The sequence below is a fragment of the Felis catus genome, chromosome B3 (assembly GCF_018350175.1).
Source record: "Felis catus isolate Fca126 chromosome B3, F.catus_Fca126_mat1.0, whole genome shotgun sequence".
Lineage (NCBI taxonomy): Eukaryota > Metazoa > Chordata > Mammalia > Carnivora > Felidae > Felis > Felis catus.
In genome coordinates this window covers 62,876,060-62,900,376 of record NC_058373.1, presented here as the reverse complement: position 1 = coordinate 62,900,376, position 24,317 = coordinate 62,876,060, and the positions used below count along the sequence as shown (strand labels likewise).

General features: G+C 40.6%; 2 protein-coding genes and 1 pseudogene across 10 annotated transcripts in view; 1 reads left to right on the top strand and 2 right to left on the bottom strand.

Annotated features, from left to right (window-relative positions):
• EIF2AK4 (eukaryotic translation initiation factor 2 alpha kinase 4) overlaps positions 1-11,431 on the top strand; it is a 97,547-nt gene extending 86,116 nt beyond the window's left edge. For 7 of the 9 annotated variants that reach the window (XM_023255503.2, XM_023255502.2, XM_023255505.2 and 4 more), the window contains 7 exons: positions 2,291-2,403; positions 4,856-4,914; positions 5,806-5,903; positions 7,103-7,171; positions 7,696-7,740; positions 10,569-10,687; positions 11,196-11,431. In XM_023255503.2, coding sequence (XP_023111271.2) covers positions 2,291-2,403; positions 4,856-4,914; positions 5,806-5,903; positions 7,103-7,171; positions 7,696-7,740; positions 10,569-10,687; positions 11,196-11,253 — 561 coding nt within the window. In that variant the 3' untranslated portion in view covers positions 11,254-11,431. Of the gene's footprint in view, positions 1-2,290; positions 2,404-4,855; positions 4,915-5,805; positions 5,904-7,102; positions 7,172-7,695; positions 7,741-10,568; positions 10,688-11,195 lie in introns of those variants that run through there. The other 2 variants (XR_006599319.1, XM_023255508.2) reach the window with 2 other exon arrangements.
• A 5,690-nt stretch (positions 11,432-17,121) lies between these two features.
• Positions 17,122-20,462, bottom strand: SRP14 (signal recognition particle 14). Its single transcript, XM_003987282.6, has 5 exons — positions 20,309-20,462; positions 20,096-20,168; positions 19,463-19,575; positions 18,036-18,068; positions 17,122-17,509 (listed from the first exon to the last, which is right to left on the bottom strand). Exons 1-5 carry the CDS (start codon positions 20,330-20,332, stop codon positions 17,420-17,422), a joined length of 333 nt encoding a protein of 110 aa, XP_003987331.1. The 5' UTR covers positions 20,333-20,462; the 3' UTR covers positions 17,122-17,419.
• Positions 17,444-17,639, bottom strand: LOC111561016 (annotated as a pseudogene).
• Positions 20,463-24,317: the final 3,855 nt, after the last annotated feature.

The following is a 24,317-nucleotide window of genomic DNA, read 5'->3' as shown; positions in this document are numbered from 1 at the left end:
GGAAGATTTGCAAGTCCCCACTACTAGTCTGCTGGTTAGTCACAAAATTAGAAATGCCCTTAAGAACTACTGATCAGGCCTCTTCCAGAATAGTGATTGCTCCTGCAGTAGTACTGAGAGGTGACCATCAAGACTTTGCTGGATAACTCGTGTCATAAGACAGTGCTATAATGCTGAGCAAATTTTAAAAACCTGAATTAGTCTCCTTCCCAAAATCTAACGCTCAATGGTCTTAGTTCTGTCTTCTTGAGTAGTCGCAATAGCCAGTCTAATTCTTCCTCCTTCTCTCAACTACCTTCAAATAAATTCTAGGAGACCAGAGACTGCCATGCCACTCTATCCTCATTGCTGGTGTAAAAAAAAAAAAAAATTAACGTTTATTTATCTTTGAGAAAGACAGAGGGAGACAGAGTACGAGTCGGGGAGGGGCAGAGAGAGGAAAACACAGAATCCAAAGCAGGCTCCGGGCTCTGAGCTGTCAGTACAGACTCTGATGTGGGGCTCGAACCCATGAACTGTGAGATCATGAACTGAGCCAGGGTCGGATGCTTAACCAACTGAGCCATCCAGGCTCTCCATGTTTTCTGGATTAAACATTCTGGTTACTTAAGCCATTTCTCTTAACATGATTTCCCAGATCCTTGACCCTCCTAGTTAAGCTCCCCTAGACATGCTTGGTTAATGTCTGTCTTTAAATGTGATCCTAGAATTCTACACAGCACTCTAAGCATATTTTGACTAAATGAGAATGCTCTCTGACCTCCCTCAATCCAGATACCATATTTCTCCTAATGGAGCTTACTAGTGAACTCTTAGCAACCATGTGGCTCTTGGGCTTATACTGAACTTATCAGCTAAAATTCATTGGCCTTTTAACAGTTATCACCATGTCTGGTTGGCCACCTACCACGAAGGCTTCAATTACAGGACGTCATATTTATCTCCATTAAATGTGATCTTGTTCATTCTAGAACATTGTTTCAGCTTGTCCAGCTCTTTCCAATCTTGTATCACCTTCATATTTGAAGGGCAAGACATCACTTCATTCACCCAGTCAACAAATGCATTTTAAGTATTAACAGTGTAGAAGGGATGGAATTTAAGATCCTAAAGGATACAGTGACATTTAAGCCTCAGGCCCTCCTGTGAGTCATCCTATAATCTGGTAGGGAACATTAACACATTTGTGCACAATTGTGAGTTAGAAAATGCTAAATGCCATTAGAGTCCTATAGAGAACGTTCTATGAGGGTTCATCACCACCCGGGAGAGGACTTCAGAAGTAGCAGAGAAGTCTTCAGGGTAGAGGTGGGGTTTATGCTGGACCCTCATGGATGGGTAGCATATAGGTACGTGCTGAAAGGACCTCTTAAGCATAAGGAATAGCAACGGTAATGGTAAGTCTTTGACCTGCCTGTTCCAAAGTCAGAGGGGGGCCAGCAAAGAACTATTCTGGTATTATCCTGAATAAGTCTACTTTGGATGAAGCAGAAGCATTGCAAAGAAGGGGTACCTCAGGAGAGACTGGTTTTAGCTAGATCATGGGGAGCAAAATGCCCACCGAGGAATTTAGATTTTAGGTAGCAGCTCGAGACCTGTCTCAGAGGCCTCCAGAGCATCTATTTTCTACAGAAGGGGACATCAGAGTTGTATGTGAAAAAAATTAATCTGCAGGTACGTGTAGCATGGAATGGAGTGAGGGGAAACTGAAGACAGGGATAGCAGTGCGAACAATATAAAGCTATTCTAAGCCAAGGCCACTCCATGGCCAGTGAAGATGAAAGGTATCATAAAAAAAATGGGATGACAGGACTTAGGTTTGGAATGGGGGTTAGGGAGGGGGTGGAAACTTGGTGACTGACCAGGGGATATTTAAGGGGAAGAAAATGTGAAAGAAATGAAATAGGAGCTGGTTAGTCTTGCCAACCCCCCCCCCCCCCCGCCCCCACCACCACCTTTTTTTAAACTCTATCACCAATGATAAGCTTTTCTAGTCTATACCAGAGTTTCTTAAAGCCACAGTGACGTTTGGGGCCGGATAATTATGGGGGCTGCTGTTCTGGGCACTGTAGGATGTCGAACAGCATCCCAGGCCTCTCTCCGCAAGATGTTGGTAGCACCCTCTATAGATGTCACAACCAAAACTTGTCTCCAAACATCGCCAGCTGTCCTGTGGTGAGCAAAATTGCCTCTGGTCGAGAACCACCAACCTGAACTGTTGACTTCGTTTTGTACTCGGGTTCAGCCTATTGGCTTCAGAAATTGATGGATCTGTTTCATTCTTTTTAAGGTTAAGTCTTTTGAGAAGGAAAGGCAAACAGAGAAATGCGTGCTGGAGTCTGATCTTATAGACTATGTTGTGCAGAAACTCAGGACTAAAGTCAGTGATGAAAGGACTATCAGGTAACAAAGGCCCAGAAAACTAGCTGTGATACCTGTAGAACTTCCGTGCCTTTTTTAGAAAAATCAATTTGATCCTTTTGGGAAATAAAGATTCATCAGGATAACTTTTAACGGACCATTCTGTTGCTTCTGAAGAACTCAAGAGTTGAAGTATACGATCCCCTGTATAAGACTAATCCTACTTTCAGTGTTCCTTTCTCATAACATGTCAGAGAATGCTTTATCAGTTTGAAAGTCCTCAGGAGCCAGAATTATCTTACTTGGTCTGTTATGCAGCAAATTTTGGTAGTATTTTGTCAATATATTTGAAAGATCTAATATATTCTGGGAAAAGATCTCATATTAAATGTACACTGGCTCAACTCTCTGGATAGGAATTTAACAAAGTTAAAAACCTTAAAAATTAAAAAGAAAGACCCATTAATATTACTTTCAGGAATTTATAGCAAAAATTATCCCATGGGGTTATGTGAAAGATGTCTATCAAGGCATTGTTTATAACAGCAGTTCCAAACTTTTTGGCCTTAGAAGCCCTTTATATCCTTAAAAATTATTTGAGGGCATCAAAGAATGTTGTTTATGTGGGTTGCATCTATCAGTAATTTGGTAGAATTAAAATGAATATTTTAAAAATATTTTTTTAAATAAACCAATTACATGCTAATCTAAATGACATATTTTAGTGAAAAATAACTATTTTCCAAAACCAAAGAAATTTAAAAAGAGCAACACTTAAATCTTTTTACAGATAAACAGACAAAAATGGAAAAAAAAAATGCATTAACACTTTGATAGAAAAAACTAGATTGTCATCTGCTTCTGCATTCAATCTGTTGTGCTATCACCCATCATATAGTCTCTGGAAAATTCCAGGACACACTTGTGAGAGGATGAGCATAAAAAAAAGAGAGAAGTAACATTTTAGGATTGTGGTGAAAATTGTCTTGACCTTACAGACCTCTGAAAGGGTCTCAGGGGCCTCCAGAGGTCCCTGGACCACACGCTGAGAAATCTCTCACTTATAGTATCACAAAATCCATTCTAGAAGATTGTTTGGATTATAGTAATATAGTGAAATGCTATGCAGCCTTCAAAAATGATGATTCTAGGGGCCAGGCCTGACTGGCTCAGTCAAAAGAACATGTGACTCTTGACCTCAGGATTATGAGTTTGAGCCCCATATTGGACACAGTTTACTTAAAAACAAAAATTTTTTTTTAAATGTTGATTCTAGTAAAGCTGAATTTATTGACATGGAAGGATGTCCATAGACAACATATACGATCCTATTTTTCTCAATCAAAATACACAATCCATATATAGGCTGGAATGACGTACCAAATTTTTAATTGTAGTTATTTCTGGTTAGTGGGATTACAAGGGATCCTAATTTTCTTAAGGCTTTTTTTTTTTTTTTTTAAATAAATGTGTAACTTTTACATATATGCTCACAATCAGAAATACTTTTTTTGGCTTCTATCAGTGATTCTCAAGTAGGGGACACTTGGCACTGTTTGTAGACATTTCTGGTTGTTAGAACTGGGGGTGCCGCTAGTATCTAGGAGAGATCAGGGGTGCTGCTGCTTCTACAGTACATGGGACTGACCGCCCAGACCACCAACCAAGAGTTATCTGGCCCCAAATGTCAATAGTGCCAACAGTGAAAAATCCTGGCTTCTATAAAATAAACATTCTTACTCTCTTCTCCTTCCCTCACCCTGCTTGAGTAAATTCCCATCTGCACCTAGCTTGAATAAGTTCACCAGTGCGCTTTCTCTGAAGGCATATAATGTTCTGGAAGTCACCAGATATTAGGATTATGGATTTTAAAAAACAGAGGTTTAGAAAGCATAAAATACTCAACTAATTAATAGTACAGGTGAACATTAAGACACTTAAAAGGCCAGATGGGATTCAGTTTTAGCAGGGAAAGGTTTAAAATCTTTCCTCCATGTGCGTGATTACTTCCATGTTTTCCCCGAGAGAACTATTATGTCTCTCAAAGGCTATAAACTAATTCAGTCTTTAAAAGAATGTCCATTCACAGCTTTTGAAAGAATCTCTTTGTTTACTAAATGTTCTCCTGTGGGAGATCACCAAGGTTGCTGCCATAATAAAGGTGGGGCACGCCATTGCTAATGTTTCCTTGTATTGTGAGGGGAGCGGAAAGAACACCCATTAGATTTCATTGAAATTAGCTTCTTATGTTGAGCCAGGATTTCAGACATAGCTGAATACATCAAAAGGTTGTCTTTAGGCATTTGTTAATCTGAAATGACAGCCTTTTTAATTTTTACTTGCTGTTGACCAAACGCAAAATTAAGTTCAAGTTTTGTTATTTTTCTTCCACTAATAACCACCATTTAGTTTTTACATTTAATAGAAAAAATGGCTCACTTTATCTGTGTTTTGCTTTATTGACTGTTTTGTAATTGTTTTTGTTTGTTTTTAGAGAAGCTTCCGATAATCTTGCAGTGCAAAATCTGAAGGGGTCATTTTCTAATGCTTCAGGTATTTACTAATTATGATCTGAACATAATCGTGCTGTGTGTGTGCGTGCACGTTTGCGGTAAGCACTAATGACTGTGGTGCCTCCTTGCTGCATCAGAAATACATTTTGAAAGTAACACATACTGTTAAATGTACCAGCTGGAATTTTTCTCTGTGCTTTGAAACCCACATCCTAGAAAAAGATGGGAAGTTTGGTGATTCCTCTGATCCTAATACATCCCTATCTTACTGTCTTATTTTCACAACTGGTTTAATCTTCCTTTGGCTCGGTTTATTGTACAGATTAAATGTGGATAATTTTCCTGGAAATCTTCCCCACACAGAAGATTGAAGAATAATATGTTGAAATCCCTTGAGAAAGACACTGTGTATGCATTTTGTTTTCTTGAAAGCCAAGAGGAACAGTGGTGATAGTTAAATCTTTGGTTTCACTACATCTACCAACCTTACGGAAAAAGCAATGTCCCAAGCATTGTCCACAAGACGACTTATTTGGCTTTTAACAGAACTGGGTCTTTTTGGTTTGTTTCTGCTAGCATTGACTTTCTGCCACTGTCGGTTTTCAAATACTTTCAGGAATTTAGAATTTGAGGGATAGTTAAGTGTGATTTTTTCCCCCCTTAAGGTCACCAGGTTTTGGTGACACATATAGCCTCCCTGTGCCTTAGTCACCTTCCACCCCACCTCCCACTTGAGGAGAGAAGCCTGGTAATTTTGACAGAAGCATCAAGGTTCTGGGCTCCTCCAGGTCAAAAACCAAGCGCAGACAGAATCTAGCCCATAGAACGACACCAGAGCGGCTTCTATGAATATCCCTGGCATCTCTGTGGTGTGTTACAGAAAGTGGGTGGGATCAGTTAAGACCATACATTCTGAAACTTTCTGTTTCAGGTTTGTTTGAAATCCATGGAGCTGCTGTTGTTCCCATTGTGAGTGTGATCGCCCCAGAGAAGCTGTCAGCCAGCACTAGGAGGCGGTATGAAACTCAGGTACACAGTTCCCTCAGCTTTCTCGTGTAAGCTACAAAGGAGGAAGAAAATAGGAAAGGAAGTTAAGAAACAGAGTTTCCTGGAAATATTTTCCTCCTCACTTCCCTAACTTGGTGGCTTCTGAAAATTCATCAACTCAGAGCTATCTCTGGTGTTAGGATTCTGCCCCATTTGCCCTCCAAAGAGGCATCCGTGTATGTTGTGGGCACCTAGAAGCACCTACTGTCAGAGTTATCAGATCTAAACAAAGACTTTCTGGTCTATGTCTAATGGCAGAAAGGGTTGGGTTTTGTTCTGAGTAACAAAGCACATGAGATCTATTCCTCGGGGCAGGTTTCCGTCTGCATACATGTTTTTGCTATCTGCTGTATGCCGGATTTGGTGGGAAATACCATGTAAAATTTAAAAGACATATGGCACGGCCCAATCCTCAGAGTTTATAAAACCTTAGAAGCATATGCAGGATACAGTTGGGAGAACAACAGAGGAGAAGTAACAGAATGCTGCATTAGGCACACTGAATAGGAGCGTTAGGAGTGTGCTACATACAGACACAGGGGCGGGGTGGAGAGCAGTGTCTGCACGGATGATAGACGAAGGCCTCCTGGAGGGAATCCCTGATGGATTTAAATAGGTAGGGGAAAGAAATAAGGGCAGTCCTCACACTCATGAGCCCGGTCAGGACACTGGCCTAACTTGGGAAGTGAGTGAGTGTTACAGAACACTCATTATGTAGAAATGCGTTTAGACAAATATAAAAGATGACCTCATTTTGCTATGCTCTCCTGGCTGTTTCTCAGGATGTTGGATGGTGACGCATTTTCACGTCTTTCTGTTGCTTTCATCCCCCTTGAGTTCCGTGTCCTCACTGCTGTCACCTTCTTCTTTTTCCAAATGTAGCTTAATAATAAAATCCTCCTGCTCCCACGTACAGTTTTAGTGCCCTGAGCTTAATGCTAAACAACTAAGTAGGTGGAGCATTAAAACAGACTATAAAATCTCATTTCCCCTGAGATCAGGATAGACTAAGCACTCATCTTCCCGGGGTGGGTTGAGAACAAGTCCGTAGATAATCTTTGGGAGCCCTTCTAGGCCTTAGTTTGTCACTCATGATGGATGGTTTCCTACAATAAATAAAATGGCAAGAAAGATGGTTTGGGTTGGCAGCTTCTGAATTCTGACAGGTTTTCTTGTTTTAGGTACAAACCCGACTTCAGACCTCCCTTGCCAACTTACATCAGAAAAGCAGTGAAATTGAAATTCTGGCTGTAAGTCTCTTTCTTTAACATTTTGAGAATTGTCCTGTTAAAGTTGTTTCCTCAGAGGTCAGGCCATTTATGCTCAGTGTGCACAGTATTGGGATCCAGGCCTTTTATCACTGACATGAACCACATGCAATCTAAATCTGTAAAAACTGAGAAAACTGAAGGTTCTGTGTTTGTTTCTCCTGTTTTCTTCCTCTGAAAGATGGGGGGGGGGGTAGGGGGAATAAAAACAAAATCACCGTTTTCCTAAAATGTTTCAGACCTTTGCCTCATTAAAAATATACTGAGTGCAGAAAGTAGCAGCAAGCTTCTGGGGTGTAACATGTGAGGACCAGAGATATTCGTTCTCCAGTGCTGACCTCTTACCGTTGCATGGTTCATCTAAGTGTGCTTTATTTTATAGCACAGTCGTGTCCCAGACTCTGCCAACCCTATTCATGTTGCTCCCTCCAAACACCACCATTGTCAGGCAGTATGTGCTGCCTTGGGTTCCTTGACAGATAACCTACATTTTTGTGTATCGACAGGTGGATCTACCCAAAGAAACCATCCTACAGTTTTTATCATTAGAGGTAAGCGAGATGAACTCTTGTGCATTATGGCCTTTAAAATTCCAAAGTTTGGGTGTTAATTTGCCAAAACAAAATTAAAATGGCATTATTTTCTTAGTGATACTGAGTATTTTTTTGACAGTTCCAGGAATTCAATAACATTGTTCTTTTATGTGACATATACATTACTGAATCAGATTTTGAGAGAATCATACTTTTCTAGTGACTTTCTTTTAAATTTCAGAGAATATTTCAACACCCTGTATTTTTACTGCACACCTCATATTTTTACTGTGTATCAGGCTCTAGCAGGCCTTGCTCTAAGCATGATTTTTTAAAAAATTTTTTAAAATTTATATTCAAATTAGCATATAGTGAAACAATGATTTCAGGAGATTCCTTAATGCCCCTGATCCATTTAGCCCATCCCCCCATCCCACAACCCCTCCAGTAACCCTCAGTTTGTTCTCCATATTTATGAGTCTCTTCTGTTTTGTCCCCCTCCCTGTTTATTTCCCTTCCCTTATGTTCATCAGTTTTGTCTCTTAAAGTCCTCATATGCGTGAAATCATATGATATGAAGTCCTTCTCTAATTTCACTTAGCATAATACCCTCCAGTTCCATCCACATAGTTGCAAATGGCAAGATTTCATTCTTTTTTATTGCCAAGTAATACTCCATTGTGTGTGTGTATATACATACCACATCTTCTTTATCCATTCATCCATCAATGGACATTTGGGCTCTTTCCATACTTGGGCTACTGTCAGTAGTGCTGCTATAAACATGGGGGTGCATGTGTCCCTTTGAAACAGCACACCTGTATCCCATGGATAAATGCCTAGTAGTGCAATTGCTAGGTCATAGGATAGTTCTATTTTTAGTTTTTTGAGGAACCTCCATACTGTTTTCTAGAGTGGCTGCACCAGCTTGCATTTCCAAGCATTTTTCAAATATTAACTCCTTTAATCATAACAAACTGGAGATAGGTACTGTTAACCCATTATATAAATAAAAAGCATTTTACATTTTATGGAGAATGGAAGAAGAGATATTAAGTATCTTAAAAAAAATTTTTTTTTTTTTGAGAGAGAGCACACACACAGGGGAGAGGGGCAGAGGGAGAGAGAATCTTAAGCAGGTTTCCACACTTAGCATGGAGCCCAACCTGGGGCTCGATCTCACGATTCTGGGCTCATGACCTGAGCCAAAATCAAGAGTCAGACCCTCAACCGACTGAACCACCCAGATGCCCAGAAATATAAAATACCTTACTCGAGGTCAACCTACTAGTAATTAGCAGAGACAGGATTTGAACCTAGACAGACTAGTAAAATCTATACTCTCAACCTCCATACAATGCTGTCTCAGACCTTCATTACAACTAGGGAAGCTTATTTGTAGAACTAGAACTATGTATTTTTATAAAAATTAAGTCAAGAATTAAGTGTGTAAGTTTTTATAGGTAGCACTAAAAACAAGCAATCTGATTTAAAAATGGACATAGGACCCAAATAGACATACAGATGGCCAACAGACACATGGAAAGATGCTCAACATCACCCATCATCAGGGAAATGCAAATCAAAACTACAATAAGATAGCTAAATGGAATAAACCAGAGAAAGACAGATTTCATGATTTCATTCATATGTCGAATTTAAGAAACAAAGCAAATAAGGAAAAAAAAAAAAGACGAAGGAACACTCTATAGTTAAGAGAACTGATGGTTACCAGACAAGGGGTGGATAGGTATAATCGGTGAAGGGGACAGAGTACACTTACCATGATGAGCATGGAATATGTATAGAAACGTTAAATCACTATATTATATACCTGAAACTAATACTGTATGTTAACCATACTGGAATTAAAAAAATAAAAAACACTTTTATTTATTTTTGAGAGAGAGAGCACGATCAGGGACAGGGCAGGGAGAGAATCCTAAGCAGGCTGTGCACTGCCAACTCGAAGCCTGATGCGGGCTTGATTTCACAGTGAGATCATGACCTGAGCCAAAATCAAGAGTCAGATGCTCAATGGACTGAGCCACCCAGGCACCCCCAAAAAAGTCTTTTTTATGAGTAGCTTTTAATATCAAATAGCCTAAAACTTCTAAAAAGTTGACTAAGCATTTCTTCAAATGTATATTATTTTGAGAGAAAGAGCATGAGTGGGGGAGGGGCAGAAAGAGGGAGACACAGAACCTGAAGCAGGCTTCAGGCGCTGAGCTGTCAGCACAGACCCCGACATGGGGCTCAAACCCATGAACAGTGAGATCATGACCTGAGGTGAAGCTGGAGGCTTAACTGACTAAGCCACCCAGGTGCCCCTGAATAAGCATTCTTAAGGTAACAAATTTCAATCATAGCTGCAGGTGATTTTTTTAAACATCCTATCAAAGAATACTTTTTTGTCTACTCTGTGTTTAGTCACAGATTAAATTAGATGAAAAAAATGAACTTTGCCCCCAAACTAACATTTGATACATTTTTCTCTTGTCATCTTGTAAATAAGCATATACCACTGTGCTGGCAGTTACTGCTTTATGCTCCACTCAAATGGATGCACACAGAGGTGTTACTTGCATTTTATACAAAATAAATCAGTAATAACTGGTCTAAAGTCACGTAGCACACTACGGCATTGCTCAGCAGGATCTAAAAAGGAGTCTTGTACAGAAAAATCAGTGCTTCAAAGGAAAAACCCCAACAATCTCCCACCAGTTTTATCTGTAAGTGATTTTTTCCAGTACACTTAAATGGCATTAGCATTTCATTAGTGACCCAGAAAAAGCCAGTGAATAAACACTAGTACCTGTCATTAAGTCTTATCTATTTTTTCCTAGTGGGATGCTGATGAACAGGCATTTAATACAACTGTGAAGCAGCTGCTGTCCCGCCTGCCAAAGCAAAGATACCTCAAATTAGTCTGTGATGAAATTTATAACATCAAAGTAGAAAAAAAGTAAGTTACCACTTAGGTATCGCAGGTTTCAGTGTGGGTTAAAACTCAAGGAGGGATTTCGAAATGGCATATTTTATTGTCTTGTCGAGTTCTGATGGCTGATAAGCCATTATGTTGGAATGGCACCTGATAACCAGTAAGTCTTGCTCAGAACTATGAATCAGTCATGATTTGTCAATAACAAAACCCAGCAGTCCCAGGGGTAGCAATCCCACTTCGAATCTTCATCACTCAGGTAACTTCTACGAATGTCTAAATGAAAGGGAAATGCTGTGACTGCTGTGCTGTAGATGTCCTCATGTCAGAATGCCAGTCATTCGTTACCAGCTGCTTAAAAGGCATGGTGTTCCCCTCATGTAGGATCCTATACTACAGACCCTTGGCCCATCACTACTTCTGTAAAACTTACATAGTTTTTTCAATGACTAGCCTTACATTAAACGTTCTAAATTTGTTATTAACTTTGTTCTTCACCCATTATATTGATCCTACCTTTTCTCTTTTGCAGGGTATCTGTGTTATTCCTGTATAGCTACAGAGATGACTACTACAGAATTTTATTTTAATCCTAAAGAATGGTCATTATCTTGTTGAAAGACAGGAGCTTATACTATGAAATGTTGTACATTCACTGTAATTTAAACTTTACATTCTAAGAAGGTGTCCCACAAAGTTGAGCTTTGTAAGTTTTTCATGTGTAATATATAAATTTATCTTTTTGAATATAATAAATGCTTTCATATATCTGCTGCTTTTAAATTGCAAATCCATTAACACTGAAGGTTTTGTGGAGCTAGAACACAACAGCCACGTTTTTTCTTAATCCTAATGACTAAGCACATGACTATGCCCAAAGCACCCCAAAAAGGTCCACACCAAGAAACATAGTAATTAAAACAGCCAAAAAGTAATGTACAAGAGAAAACAGTTACATACATGGGAAACCCTGTAAGGCTACTGGCTAATTTTTCACCAAAAACTTTGCAGGCCAGGGGGAGGGACATGATATATTCAAAGTGCTGAAAGAAAACCTGCAGCCACAAATACTCTATCCAGCAAGGCTATCCTTCAGAATAGAAGGAGAGAGAGTTTCTCAAACAAAAGCTAAAGGAATTCATGACCACTAAACCAGCCCTACAAGATGTGTTAAAGGGGACTCAGTGGAAAGGAAAGACCATATAGACAGAAGAAAAGTAGAAAGCACAAAAGCATAAAATTAAGTTTATCTATAAAAATTAGTAAAGGGATTCACAAAATAAAAGGATGTAAAGTATATCCCAAATACCTAGAATGTGGGGAGAGGAGTAAACAATGGGTTCAAACTTAAGTGATCAACAACTTAATATAGATTGCTATATGCACAAGAGGTAAGATACTAACTACTAACCTAATGGTAACCACAAATCAAAAACCAGTAATAGGCAAAAAGTAGAAAAAAGAATATGTCTAAGGAAAGCCAGCAAACTGTGAGAGGAGATTAAGAAAGAAACTACAAAATCAACCATAAAACAAGTGACAAAATGGCAGTAAGTACATACCTATCAATAATTACTTTGTAAATGGACTACATGCTCCAATCAAAAGACACAGGGTGTTGGGGCACCTGGGTGGCTCATTCAAGTAAGTGTCCAACTCTTGATCTTGGCTCAGGTCATGATCTCATGGTTTGTGAGATGGAGCTCTTCCACTGGGCTCTGTACCGAGCAAGGAGCCTGCTTGGGATTCTCTCCCCCTCTCTCTGTCACTCCCCTACACCTCAAGTGTGCACACACTATCTCTCAAACAAACTTAAAAAGAAAAGGGGCCCCTGGGTGGCTTAGTCAGTTAAGTTTCTGACTTCAGCTTAGGTCATGATCTCTAGATCATGATCTCATGGTTCCTGAATTCGAGCAGTACATCAGACTGTCAGTTCAGGGCCTGCTTCAGATCCTCTGTCCCTCCCCTGCTTGTGCATGTGCTCTCTCTCTCTCAAAACTAAACATCAAAAAAAAAAAATTTAAGTTAAAAAAGACATGGGGTGACAGAATGGATAAAAAGGCAAGGCCCGTCTATATGCTGCCTACAAGACAGTTCTGTCTTAAAGGCACCTCCAGATAAAAGTGAAGGGATGGAAAAGCACTTATCACGCAAATGGAAATAGAAAGCTGGGGTCGCAATCCTTATGTTGGACAAAACAGACTTTAAAACAAAGACAGTAATGAGACAAAGAAAAACACCACATAATAATCAAGGGGACAATCCAACAAGATGTCACCATTGTAAATATGCACCCAACATGATAGCACCCAAATACATAAAAAGCAGGTAATACCAAAGGAAGTAATCAATAGTAATACAATAATAATAGGGTACTTTAACACCCCACTTACATCAATGGGTAGATAAGACAAAATCAGCAAGGAAACTGGTTTTGAATGATACACTGGGTAAGATGGATCTAACAGATATATTCATAACATTCCATCCTAGAGCAGCAAAATAAACATTCTGTTCAAGTACACATGGAACACTCTCCAGAACAGATCACATATTAGGCCACAAACAAGCCTCAGGAAACAAATTATACCATGTATCTTTCTCCAACCACAGTGCTAAGAAGCTAGAACTCAATCAACCACAAGAAAAAGTCTGGAAAGAGCATAAAATAACAGGGAAGTTAAATAACATGCTACTAAACAATGAATGGCTCAACCAAGAAATCAAAAATACACAGAGACAAATCAAAGTGAAAATACAATGGTCCAAAATCTTTGGTGTGGGCAAAAGCTGTTCTAAGAGGTAAGTTTATACCAATACAGGTCTACATCAAGAAAAATCTCAACCTAACCTTACGCCTAAAGAAACTAGGGGAAAAAGGAAAACCCAAAACCAGTAGAAGGAAGGAGATAATAAAGATTAGAGCAAACATAAACCAAATAGAAACTAACACAATAGAAAAAGATCAATGAAACTAGGAGCTGGTTCTTTGAAAAGATAACAAAATTGATACCATTTAGCCAGACTCATCAAAGACTCCAATCAAAAAAAAGTAGAAATAACAGCTGACACCACAGAAATAAAAAAGGATTATAATATGAAAACTACATGCCAACAAATTAAGACAACCTAAAAGAAATGGGTACATTTCTAGAAACACATAACCTCCCAAAACTGAATCAGGAATAAAGAATTTGAACAGACCAATTACCAGCAATGAAATTGAATCAGTAATCAAAAAACTCTCAAGAGGATTTCACAGGCAAATTCTACCAAACATTTAAAGAAGGGTTAATACCAATTCTTCTCAGACTATTGCAAAAAATAAATGAGGGAGGTAAGCTTTCAAATTCATTCTATGAGGCCAACATTACTCTGATGCCAAAACCAAATAAAGACATTACAAAAAGAACTACAGGCCAGTATCTCTGTAAAATCTGTGAAAACACAAGATGTAAAAATCCTCAACAAGATACTAGCAAACTGAATCTAACAATACATTTAAAACCATCATTCACCACAATTAAGTGGGATTTGTTCCTGGGATGCAAGAGTGGCTCGGCATTCACAAATTAATCAATGATCAAATGATACATCAAGAGAATGGATAAAAACCATATGATCATTTCAATAGATGCAGAAAATGTATTTGACAAAGTACAACATCCACTCATGATAAAAATCCTCAACAGACTAGGCTTAGAGGGAACATATCTCGACATAATAAGGATCATACCTGAAAAACCCACAGCAAACATCATTCTCAATAGTGAAAAAGTGAGATCTCCTCTGAGATCAGGAAAAAAAAGCTCTCACCACTTTTAGTCAACTTTGTCCTGGAAGTCCTAGTCACAGCAACCAGATAAAAAATAAAAAGCATCCAAACTGGTAAGAAGTACAACTTTATTCACTACTTGCAGATGTCATTAACTACTACATATAGAAAACCCTAAAGGCCCCACCAAAAAACTACTAGAACTGATTAATGAGTTCAGTAAGGTCACAAGATACAAAATCAATATACAGAAATCCACTGCATTTCTATACACTAACAATGAAGTAGCAGAAAGAGAAGCTAAGAAAACAATCCCATTTACAACTCCATCAACAACAAAATACCTATGAATAAACTTAACCAAGGAGATGAAAGAACTATACTCTGAAAACTATAAAACACTGATGAAAACAATTGAAGACAACACAAATGAAAAGACATTCCATGCCTATAGATTGGAAGAACAAAGATGTCCACACTACCCAAAGCAATCTACAGATTCAATGCCATCTCTATCAAAATACCAACAGCATTTTTCACAGAACTGGAACAATCCTAAAATTGTAAAGAACCACACAAGACCCCATAATAGCCAAAGCAACTGTGAAAAATAAAAAAGTGGACATATCACAATCCCAGATCTCAAAGTACACTTACAAAGGTGTAGTGATCATAACAGTATAGTGCAGATACAAAAATAGAGATCAATGGAATAAAATAGTCCAGAAAGAAAACCATGCTTAATGCTTACATAGTCAATTTTTGACAAAGGAGGCAAGAATATGCAATGGGAAAAAGTGTCTTCAACAAATGGTGTTGAGAAAAGTGGACCACTTTCTTACATCCTACACAAAAATAAATTCAAAATGTATTAAAGACCTTAATTATGAGACCTCAAACCATAAAAGTCCTACATGAGACCACAACTAGTCATTTCTCTGGCATCGGCTGTAGCAACATTTTTCTAGATATGTCCCCCGAGGCAAGGGAAACAAAAGCAAAAATAAACTATTGAGACTACATCAAAATAAAAAGCTTCTGCATAGGTAAAAAAAAATAATAATAATAACAAAACTAGAGGCACCTGGGTGGTTCAGTCAGTTAAGCATCCAACTTCGGTTCAGGTCATGATCTTGTGGTTTGTGAGTTCCAGCCCTGCATGGGGCTCTGTGCTGACAGCTCAGAGCCTGGAGCCTTCTTCGGATTCTGTGTCTCCATCTCTCTCTTCCCCCCGCCCCCACTCACACTCTGTCTCTCCCTCCCTCAAGATAAATAAACATTAAAAAAAATTTTTTTTTTAATTAACAAAACTAAAAGACAATCTACCGAACGGGATATTTGTAAATGACATATCCAATAAAGGGTTAGTATCCAAAATACATAAGGAACTTATATAACTCAACACCAAAACAAGAGCCCAATTAAAAATGGGCGTAAGACACAAACAGACATTTCTCCAAAGACATACAGATGGTCAACAGACGCCTAAAAAAGGCTCAACATCACTCATCATCAAAGAAATGCAAATGAAAATCACAATGAGATATATCACTTCCCACCTGTCAGAATGGCTAAAATCAAAAACACAAGAAACAAGTGTTGGCAAGGATGTGGAGTAGAAGGAACCCTCCTGCACTGTTGGTGGGAAGGCAAACTGGTACAGCCACTGTGGAAACCAGTATGGAGGTTACTCAAAAAATTAAAAAATAGAACTACTATATGATTCAGTAATTCCACTACTGAGTATTTACCCAAAGAACACAAAACACCAATTCAAAAAGATACATGCACCCCCAGGTTTACTGAAGCATTACTTAAAATAGCCAAATTATGGAAGTAGCCCAAGTGTCGATGGATAGATGAATGGATAAAGCAGTGGTAGATACATACACAATGGAGTATTAGTTACAAAAAAGAGTGAAATCTTGCCATTTGCAACAACATGGTTGGATCTAGAGAGTATAATGCTAAGTGAAATAAATCAGAGAAAGACCTATACCATATGATTTCAGGTGTAGAATTTAAGAAACACCACAAGCAACAAAAAAGGGACAAACCAAAAAACAGACTCTTAACTACACAGAACAAACTGATAGGGGCAAGTTGGGGTCGGGGGAGGGGTGAAACAGGTGAAGGGGATTAAGACTTCACTTATCCTGATGAGCACTAAGTCATGTACAGAATTGCTGAATCACTATACTGTACATCTGAAACAACTGTAACACTGTTAACTATTCTGGAATTTTTACACAATTTTTCCTTTGGATGTAGGTAAACATTAAGAAATCTGACAAAGAGAGGTTGTCCAATAACCCATCATGCAACTTGCTCTCTTGAAAAAATTAAATATTCTTTTTCCCCTCCCCAGAAAATGCCCAAACCAAAGGGCTTCAAGAAATCCGATACCATTTTTAACTTGGAATCGTTATTCCTGCTATTCTGTAATATGTTTATCTTTAAGGCAATTAAGCAAAGTCTCATTTGGCTATGAGAACCCATTCAAATTTGCCAAAGGAACCATGATGTTAAATTATACGGCCCGTTGGGAAGACTACCCATGAGATAGCACAACTTTTTATAAAACTGTCAGGTTTTAATTCCAATAACCTAGAACACAGGTTAGTAATCATTGCCACAGACTATTAATAGGGGGTGGGAAAAGTAATAAATAAGATATGGTCAGTGCGGATAAACAGAAGTTTAATGATCCATTGTTCTTCACACAGAGCGCTACAGAGACTTTATGATCCGGGGACATACAACCATGCTACACGGACCAATTAGCCAATGCTAAAATACACTTGGCTTCTTACAACTACCCTGTAAACACTGCAGCCCTTCTTCCACCCAAAATGACCCTAATCTCCCAGGAAAAGTTACTACAGGGGAACCAGAAACCTAGCTCTGCGGCCCAAAGTAAAAACCAAAGGAAAACTAGTAGTTCCGCGGTTAGTTGGTGAAAGCAGGAAACCTGGTGCCCTTCACTGTGCCGCTTTGCTCTTCTTACTCTTGCTCTTTTTGTCCCTCTTCTTCAGCCCATCCATGTTAGCTCTCAGTAGGTTGGAGTAAGCCTAAAAGACACACAGCGCCCACTTAGTGGGAAGAGTTGCAAATGGGTGGAGCAGCTGCCTCATTTCTAATTAGCAATAATCACAGCTCGGATAAACCTCATTGGCTACGATACTGCCACTGCGCAAAGCTCATTTCCATAATGAATTCAGGGTAGTCAGTATCAGAAAGCCTACCTACTTGATAAAGCACCTAAGACCACGGGACACGTGTATACTACGGAAAAATGGCGTGAGAGGAAAACACACTCTCTCACGTGACAGCAGCTTCTGACATTTTTTAAGCCAAAAGGGAAAACTGCAGGCAACTTCTTGTTTATACTACAGAGAACAAATCTGAAGTGGAAAGCAACATCTACCTTAAAAAACTAAAACGGAAGACAACATCGGTGTTGAAAGTAAAATTCAGAGCCTGGCGGTTTCACTCAACCTACTGACAAAACGTAAGAAATATCATTCTTAACCCACTGTGCAATTTGTGCTCACCCTTGCCCTGAGAAAAGGCATATGGGGTACACCAGAAACTCACCATCTGGAACTTGTTCACTTCTTTGGAGCTCACCTGGAAAGGGGAAGGGAAAAAAAAAAAAAAAAAAAGGTCCACCCTTATTACTCATATAAGAATCCTCTGTCTCACCCCAGGCAACAACTCTTGAAAACAACATAACATCTTAAAACAAAACTTCTTGAAAACAACCTAACAGCGTAATCTCGAAAAAAATCACCTTCCAATTTTAGGGGTCATAATTCACCAACGGCTGTTTTCCTACTCTACTTTGCCAGAGGAAGAAGCGAAGCAGCTCTGTACTTTTTTCCACCTGAGAATTGTACCAAGACGAGAAAGAGGTAGAAGGGGGCTCCTAAGGAAGCTGTGCTCCTCCCTCTGAAGTTTCTTACACACGTGGCACCGACTTTCTCCCTGGATTCTAGAGATGTCAGAGAACTTTGTTTTAATCTTTTGTGCAAATTACATTTAAACTACTTCCTCCCCGGGGCGCCTGGATGGCGCAGTCGGTTAAGCGTCCGTCCGACTTCAGCCAGGTCACAATCTCGCGGTCCTTGAGTTCGAGCCCCGCGTCAGGCTCTGGGCTGATGGCTCGGAGCCTGGAGCCTGTTTCCGATTCTGTGTCTCCCTCTCTCTCTGCCCCTCCCCCGTTCATGCTCTGTCTCTCTCTGTCCCCCAAAAAATAAATAAACGTTGAAAAAAAATTAAAAATAAATAAATAAATAAATAAACTACTTCCTCCCCACCTTACGTTAAACCTACTTCCATTAATTCAGGCCTATTTAAACAAAATGCAAGCCAACACAAGAGAAATTCTAGTTCTGAAGATTCCTAAAGTTTTCGCGTTTCATGATACCCGAGTTTATTTTTTAAATCCACAAGCTTGCATTACTATAAAAGTCCTCTCAAGATAACTGACAAAGGGAAATGTATCAACCAATTATGGTCTACATTCTCGTAAGGACCCTATACTGATGTAATTAAAGGGCAGTGTGGTTCTGGCCCAGCAAAGGAAAGAAGTAATTCATTCAGAATCCAGGAAGTCTTGTTGCTACATATTTGCTATGTCAACCACAAACACAAGGGAATAATCAGCTTAAAAGTAAAATCATCTGGTACCAAGAAACTGTTCATTGAAGGCCCAACGCGGTAAGGGAATTAGGCATCAAATATTTATGCCAATTCCTCCTTACAATGCCACTATGAGTAAGGACCGATCTGCTAATTTTATTTCCACAAAAACTTCAGAATAAGTGTTTGACTTTTTCAATTTAATTTTGCTCTTGACTTTCCTACTACTAAGGTATTAAAAGAAGGCCCCGATCCCAAAACAGCGGGAGAGCTAAACCCTTACAAACCTTAAAAACAAAAACCTGCTTCAGCTATGCCCCATCCTCAGTGAGGTTCAAGTCTTCTAACTCCAAAACTGTAGTATCACGAATCCAACTCACCACGGTGCTGATCTTCTTTTTCCCATCAGTAGCTCTTAACAGACACTTGTTGTCGGAGGGCTCAAAGCCCTCCACAGAACCTTTCCTTGGAATGGGTTTCGTTCGACCGTCATCTGCATGAAAAATACATCCTGATGAACACAGCCACACAAGTTAACAAGCAGAAGACAAAAAGTGAGCATGGAAGGCATAGGAAGACGATACGTAATTCACCTCCGCTGCTCTAGTTCTGATAACTACATCATCCGCTATCACCAACAGCTTGGCCAAACCTTGGGTAACTACTTGCTACTCCCACGACGGGAACACAGTAACAGAAAAGCAGCTTAAATCTCACTAACGACGGGGTTTGGAATCCTTGACCCAAAAAAAAGCTCTATTTGGGGCACACTGTAACCAGAACCAGTTTGGGTGGCTAAGTGCCGGGGGTCGCACGCACCACAATCCCTAATGCTCCCGTCCCCCAGCCCTGAAAGTGCACACTACAGGAAAAGGAAGGTAGGGGACGGAGGCGATGCGCGGCAGACGGACTCCGCCCTCGGCTCCGGAAACTGGGAACACCTGGCACCCCCGCCGGGGCATCACTCGGCCTCCCAGCTTCTTTCTGACCCTGCCGCGTGGACAGCTGCTTACACTTCTTCAAGGTGATGAACACGCTGCCCGACAACCGGCACTTCTGGAAGAGTCTGGTCAGCTCCGTCAGGAACTGGAACATAAGCCAGGCCCCGTTAAGCAGTCCCAAATCCTCTCCCCGTCAAGTCCTAGTCCCTCCCGCAGCAGGAGACAGAGGTCCCGAGCTAAGCCCCAAACTACATCCATCCCTCGGCCAGACAGCTCTGGCTTTACCTGCTCGCTCTCCAGCAGCACCATCCCGGCGCCGCTAGCTCCCCTGCGTCAGCATAAGACCCAAGGAATTGGAGCCGGAAGTTTCACCCAGGCCGGGCGGGACTTCCGCTATTAGGTTTCAACTCTCTTCCACCAATCCCTGCCTCTGTCTTCGCCCCTCCCTACGCCCGCGCCTGCGCTCTGGGACGCCCCCTCCTTCCTAGGAGAGGAACCACCCACAGGGCCCTGGAGCAGTCGGGGTTTTCAGAGACGGTGTGTTCTCGGTCCGGTCGTGGTGTGGATGTGAGGGAGCGTGGAAGAGGGATTTGATGGAAACGTGTAGTTTTGTATATTCAGTGTATGTTGAGCAAATTACATGACAGTTCAGTGCTTCAGTTCCCTCAGCCTGTAATAATGGTATCCAATTCACAGCATGGTTGTGAAGAGTAAATGACTTTATTGGAATTTACCTGAAATAGTGCCTGACACCCAGAAAGTGCCTGATAAGCATTAGCTGTTTTGTTATTGTTGTTTCCATTATCATTGTCATCATTATAATAAATTCCCACAGTGGTCCTCTGAACTCTCCCTCTACTCTGACCCCGCTGGGTGGCCCTAAACGCTGACCCCAACTCTAGCATGAAGGACTGGAGCCCAGTCTTGGTTTTACCTCTGGATTCAGTCAGAAGACCTGAATATCAGGCCCCTGTTCTGCCAGTAGCCAATTTGAACCCTAGGCCCTCTGTGAAGTCAAGCATTTAATTATGCAAGGGGGTTTTAGTGAGGGCCCCCTGCCTGTGCCAAACACTGTTGTAGGGGACGGGGATTCAGCAAGATAAACTAAGTTCCTGGTTTCCTGGAACTTAGGTTCAAAGAGAAGGCAGGAAATAAGTAAGAATAGCTTCAGATGATGAGTGCTGTGAAGACAATTCACTAGGGTGATACAAATGAGAGTGAGGTTGGGGTCAGGGAAATCTCTTAGAGGAGCACTTTGACCTAAAAGCTAAAGGGAGCAGCCATTCAAAGATCTGGGGACAGAGTGTTTCAGACACAGGGAATGGCTAGAACAGAAGCCCCAACAGGGGAGCAAATTGCTCTATATGCACAAGGAGGAGTGAACGAATATGGAGAGGTTGGAGAGATTGCAGGTGACCAGCTCACATAGGGCCTATGGCCGTGTAATTTTGGATTTTGTTGCAAGCACAAAGAGAAGCTTCTTGGTTTTTTTTTTTTTTTTTTAATGTTAATGTTCATTCATTTTTGAGAGAGAGAGAGAGACACAGTGTGAGTGGGACAGAGGCAGAGAGAGAGGGAGACACAGAACCCAAAGCAGGCTTCAGGCTCCCCAGGCACCGCTTTAAAAACTTTTTTTTTTTTAAGTTTATATATTTTGAGAGAGAGAGCAGGGGAGGAACAGAGAGAGGGAGAGAGAGAGGATCCCAAGCAGACTCTGTACTGGCAGCGTAGAGCCCGACATGGGGCTTGAACTCATGAAGTGTGAGATCATGATCTGAGATGAAATCAAGAGTCAGATGCTTAACTGAGCCACCCAGGAGCCCCAAGAGAAGCTTCTTTTTAAGGAAGTTTTAAAGAGGACAGTGACAACTTAATTTACATTTTAAAAGATTCCCACCCCACCCCCTATCTGTGGTGTGGAGAATGCACTGTGGAAGGACAAGGCAGGAAATGGGGAGACCAATTAGAGGGTTGTATTAGCTTCCTATTGCTGCTGTAACAAATCACCACAAACAAACACCTAAAACAACACGATTTTGCTCTTTTATAGGTCTAGAGGTCAGGAATCTAAAATCAATGAGTCTGCAAGTTTGTGTTGCATCTGGAAGCTTCAGGGTAAAATCTGTTTCATTGTCCTACCAGAAGCCATCTTCATTTCTTGGCTTGTGGCTCCTTCCTTGCTTCATTACAACCTCTTACTTCCAGTACATCTCCTGCTACTTACTCTGATCCTACTGCCTCTCCCTCTTATAGGGACCTTGTGATTACATTGGGCCTTTTAAATAATCTCCCCATCTCAAGATCCTTGATTTAATCACATCCACAAAGTCCTTTAAACATGTAAGGTGACATATTCACAGGTTCCCAGTATTGGGCCATAGACATCTTTGCTGAGTAGAAGGGGCTACCACAGAGGTTACTGCAAAAGTGCAGGTATTAGTACGTTTGCAATCAGATGAGGATATACTTTGAAGGTAGAGTCAACAGGATTCAGGCTCAATTAGATGTGAACATTGCAAGGAAAAAGAAATCAGGAATGAATCAAAAGTTTTTGACTGGAGCAACTGGATGGATGGTGGTGTCATTTACTAAGTAAGGTAGGAAAGACCAGGGAAGTAAAAAGTTTTGTAAGAAGATTAAGAGTTTTGTCTTGGTCATGTAATAGCTGAGATTACATGTTCTTTTAGGCTTCCCAGACCCAATTCCAGGGCCAGCGGGGCAGTGGGGGGTTCCCTCACACACAACACCAAGCAATTCTGACACTATCTACCCAAAGATAGGATCAGAATCCACAGGTTAAGGATTCAGTCCTGTAAGACTGTACCCTGACCTCCCACTTCAAATGCTAGTCGCTAGCCCAAAGGATTCCAACGACCTCCACCTTAGATTCGATAAATTTGCTAGAGCAGCTCACAAAACTGAAGGAAACACTTAAATTTCTCAGTTTATTAAAGGATATGATAAATGTTAATAACAAGACACCCATTTCACCTTTATGACTCTGAGATGTTTTCAGGAACCGTGGATGAAGACCAAATATATCTGAGAAATATATTCTGAATATTTGGTCATCTGAATGACCAAATATATATTTCTTACAAATCGTTACATCATGCATGTCCAAGTGGAACTGTCAAAAAAGCAGCTGAATATACATATTTAGAGCTCAGCAGAGAGGTAAAAGTTATACATAAAAATTAGGGAGTCATCTGCATACGTCATGAGACTAGAACAGATGAGAATAGTCTGGTGAATATCCCTCCTATTGGGCTGCCAGCACAGGACCACTCTGTGATGACCACCACTATGAATAGCCTTTAAAAAGACCTGGGTCGGGGCGCCTGGGTGGCGCAGTTGGTCAAGCGTCCGACTTCAGCCAGGTCACGATCTCGCGGTCCGTGAGTTCGAGCCCCGAGTCGGGCTCTGGGCTGATGGCTCAGAGCCTGGAGCCTGTTTCCGATTCTGTGTCTCCCTCTCTCTCTGCCCCTTCCCCGTTCATGCTCTGTCTTTCTCTGTCCCAAAAATAAATAAACGTTGAAAAAAAAAATTAAAAAAAAAAAAAAAAAAAGCCCTGGGTCTTGGTATCACTAGTTCAGAAGTCAGAGTCCTAGTTGGGATCCCCAGTTTGGCCAACCATAGGTCTAAGCTTGAGCCTAAGTCCTGGGGACAGGTGAGAGAGTGACCCTTTTATTTTACTTGCTTTTCACCAAGACCCACATAATGAGAGATTACAAATAGATTCAGATCCTAGCAAACCAAAAGCCAGCTTCGGTCTGCTACACAGAATCAATAGCCTAGGGTGAGAAGTGGGCAAAGGGTGCTGGACATTTGAAAGAAAGTTCATCAGAGAGTGAACATATTTGAGATGTGTTGTCAGATTGCCAGGGAATGTAAGGGCCCACTTGATATTTGTGTCATCAGTTTACATGGAATCAGGTACAGTGCTGTGTTGATCTATGGGTTGGCCTAAATGGTGACCAATGTACTCTGAAATTCTATCGTTCATTGAACATTTAGCAATGTTCTTTCGAGCCATGAGGTTGGTCCTGGGGACGCCTAGGTGAAGGAAATGGCCCTGCCCTTAAGGAGCACTGAAGGCCATTATTCATCTGGGGCCTCATCTTCCCATGGGCTCAGTCACACCTCAGTTCCAGTAAAGAATCAACAGTCCTGCCAGCCATCCAGCATGACATCTCAAGCCTGTCCCATGAGAGAACAAACCACTCCAGTAAGAGAAATACCCAAGTCTTCCAGTTTTAGCATCACACTTGGCCCAGTACAATTCAGCTACTGA

What these genes read in the sequence shown, in the direction of transcription:
- SRP14 (XM_003987282.6), bottom strand. Translation starts at nt 20,332, where the DNA reads ATGGTGCTGCTGGAGAGCGAGCAG. An exon ending in GTTCATCACCTTGAAGAAGT is followed by an intron (nt 19,576 to 20,095) that starts GTAAGCAGCTGT and finishes TTTTTCATGCAG; the next exon opens with ATGACGGTCGAACGAAACCC. An exon ending in AAGTGAACAAGTTCCAGATG is followed by an intron (nt 17,510 to 18,035) that starts GTGAGTTTCTGG and finishes TGTGTCTTTTAG; the next exon opens with GCTTACTCCAACCTACTGAG.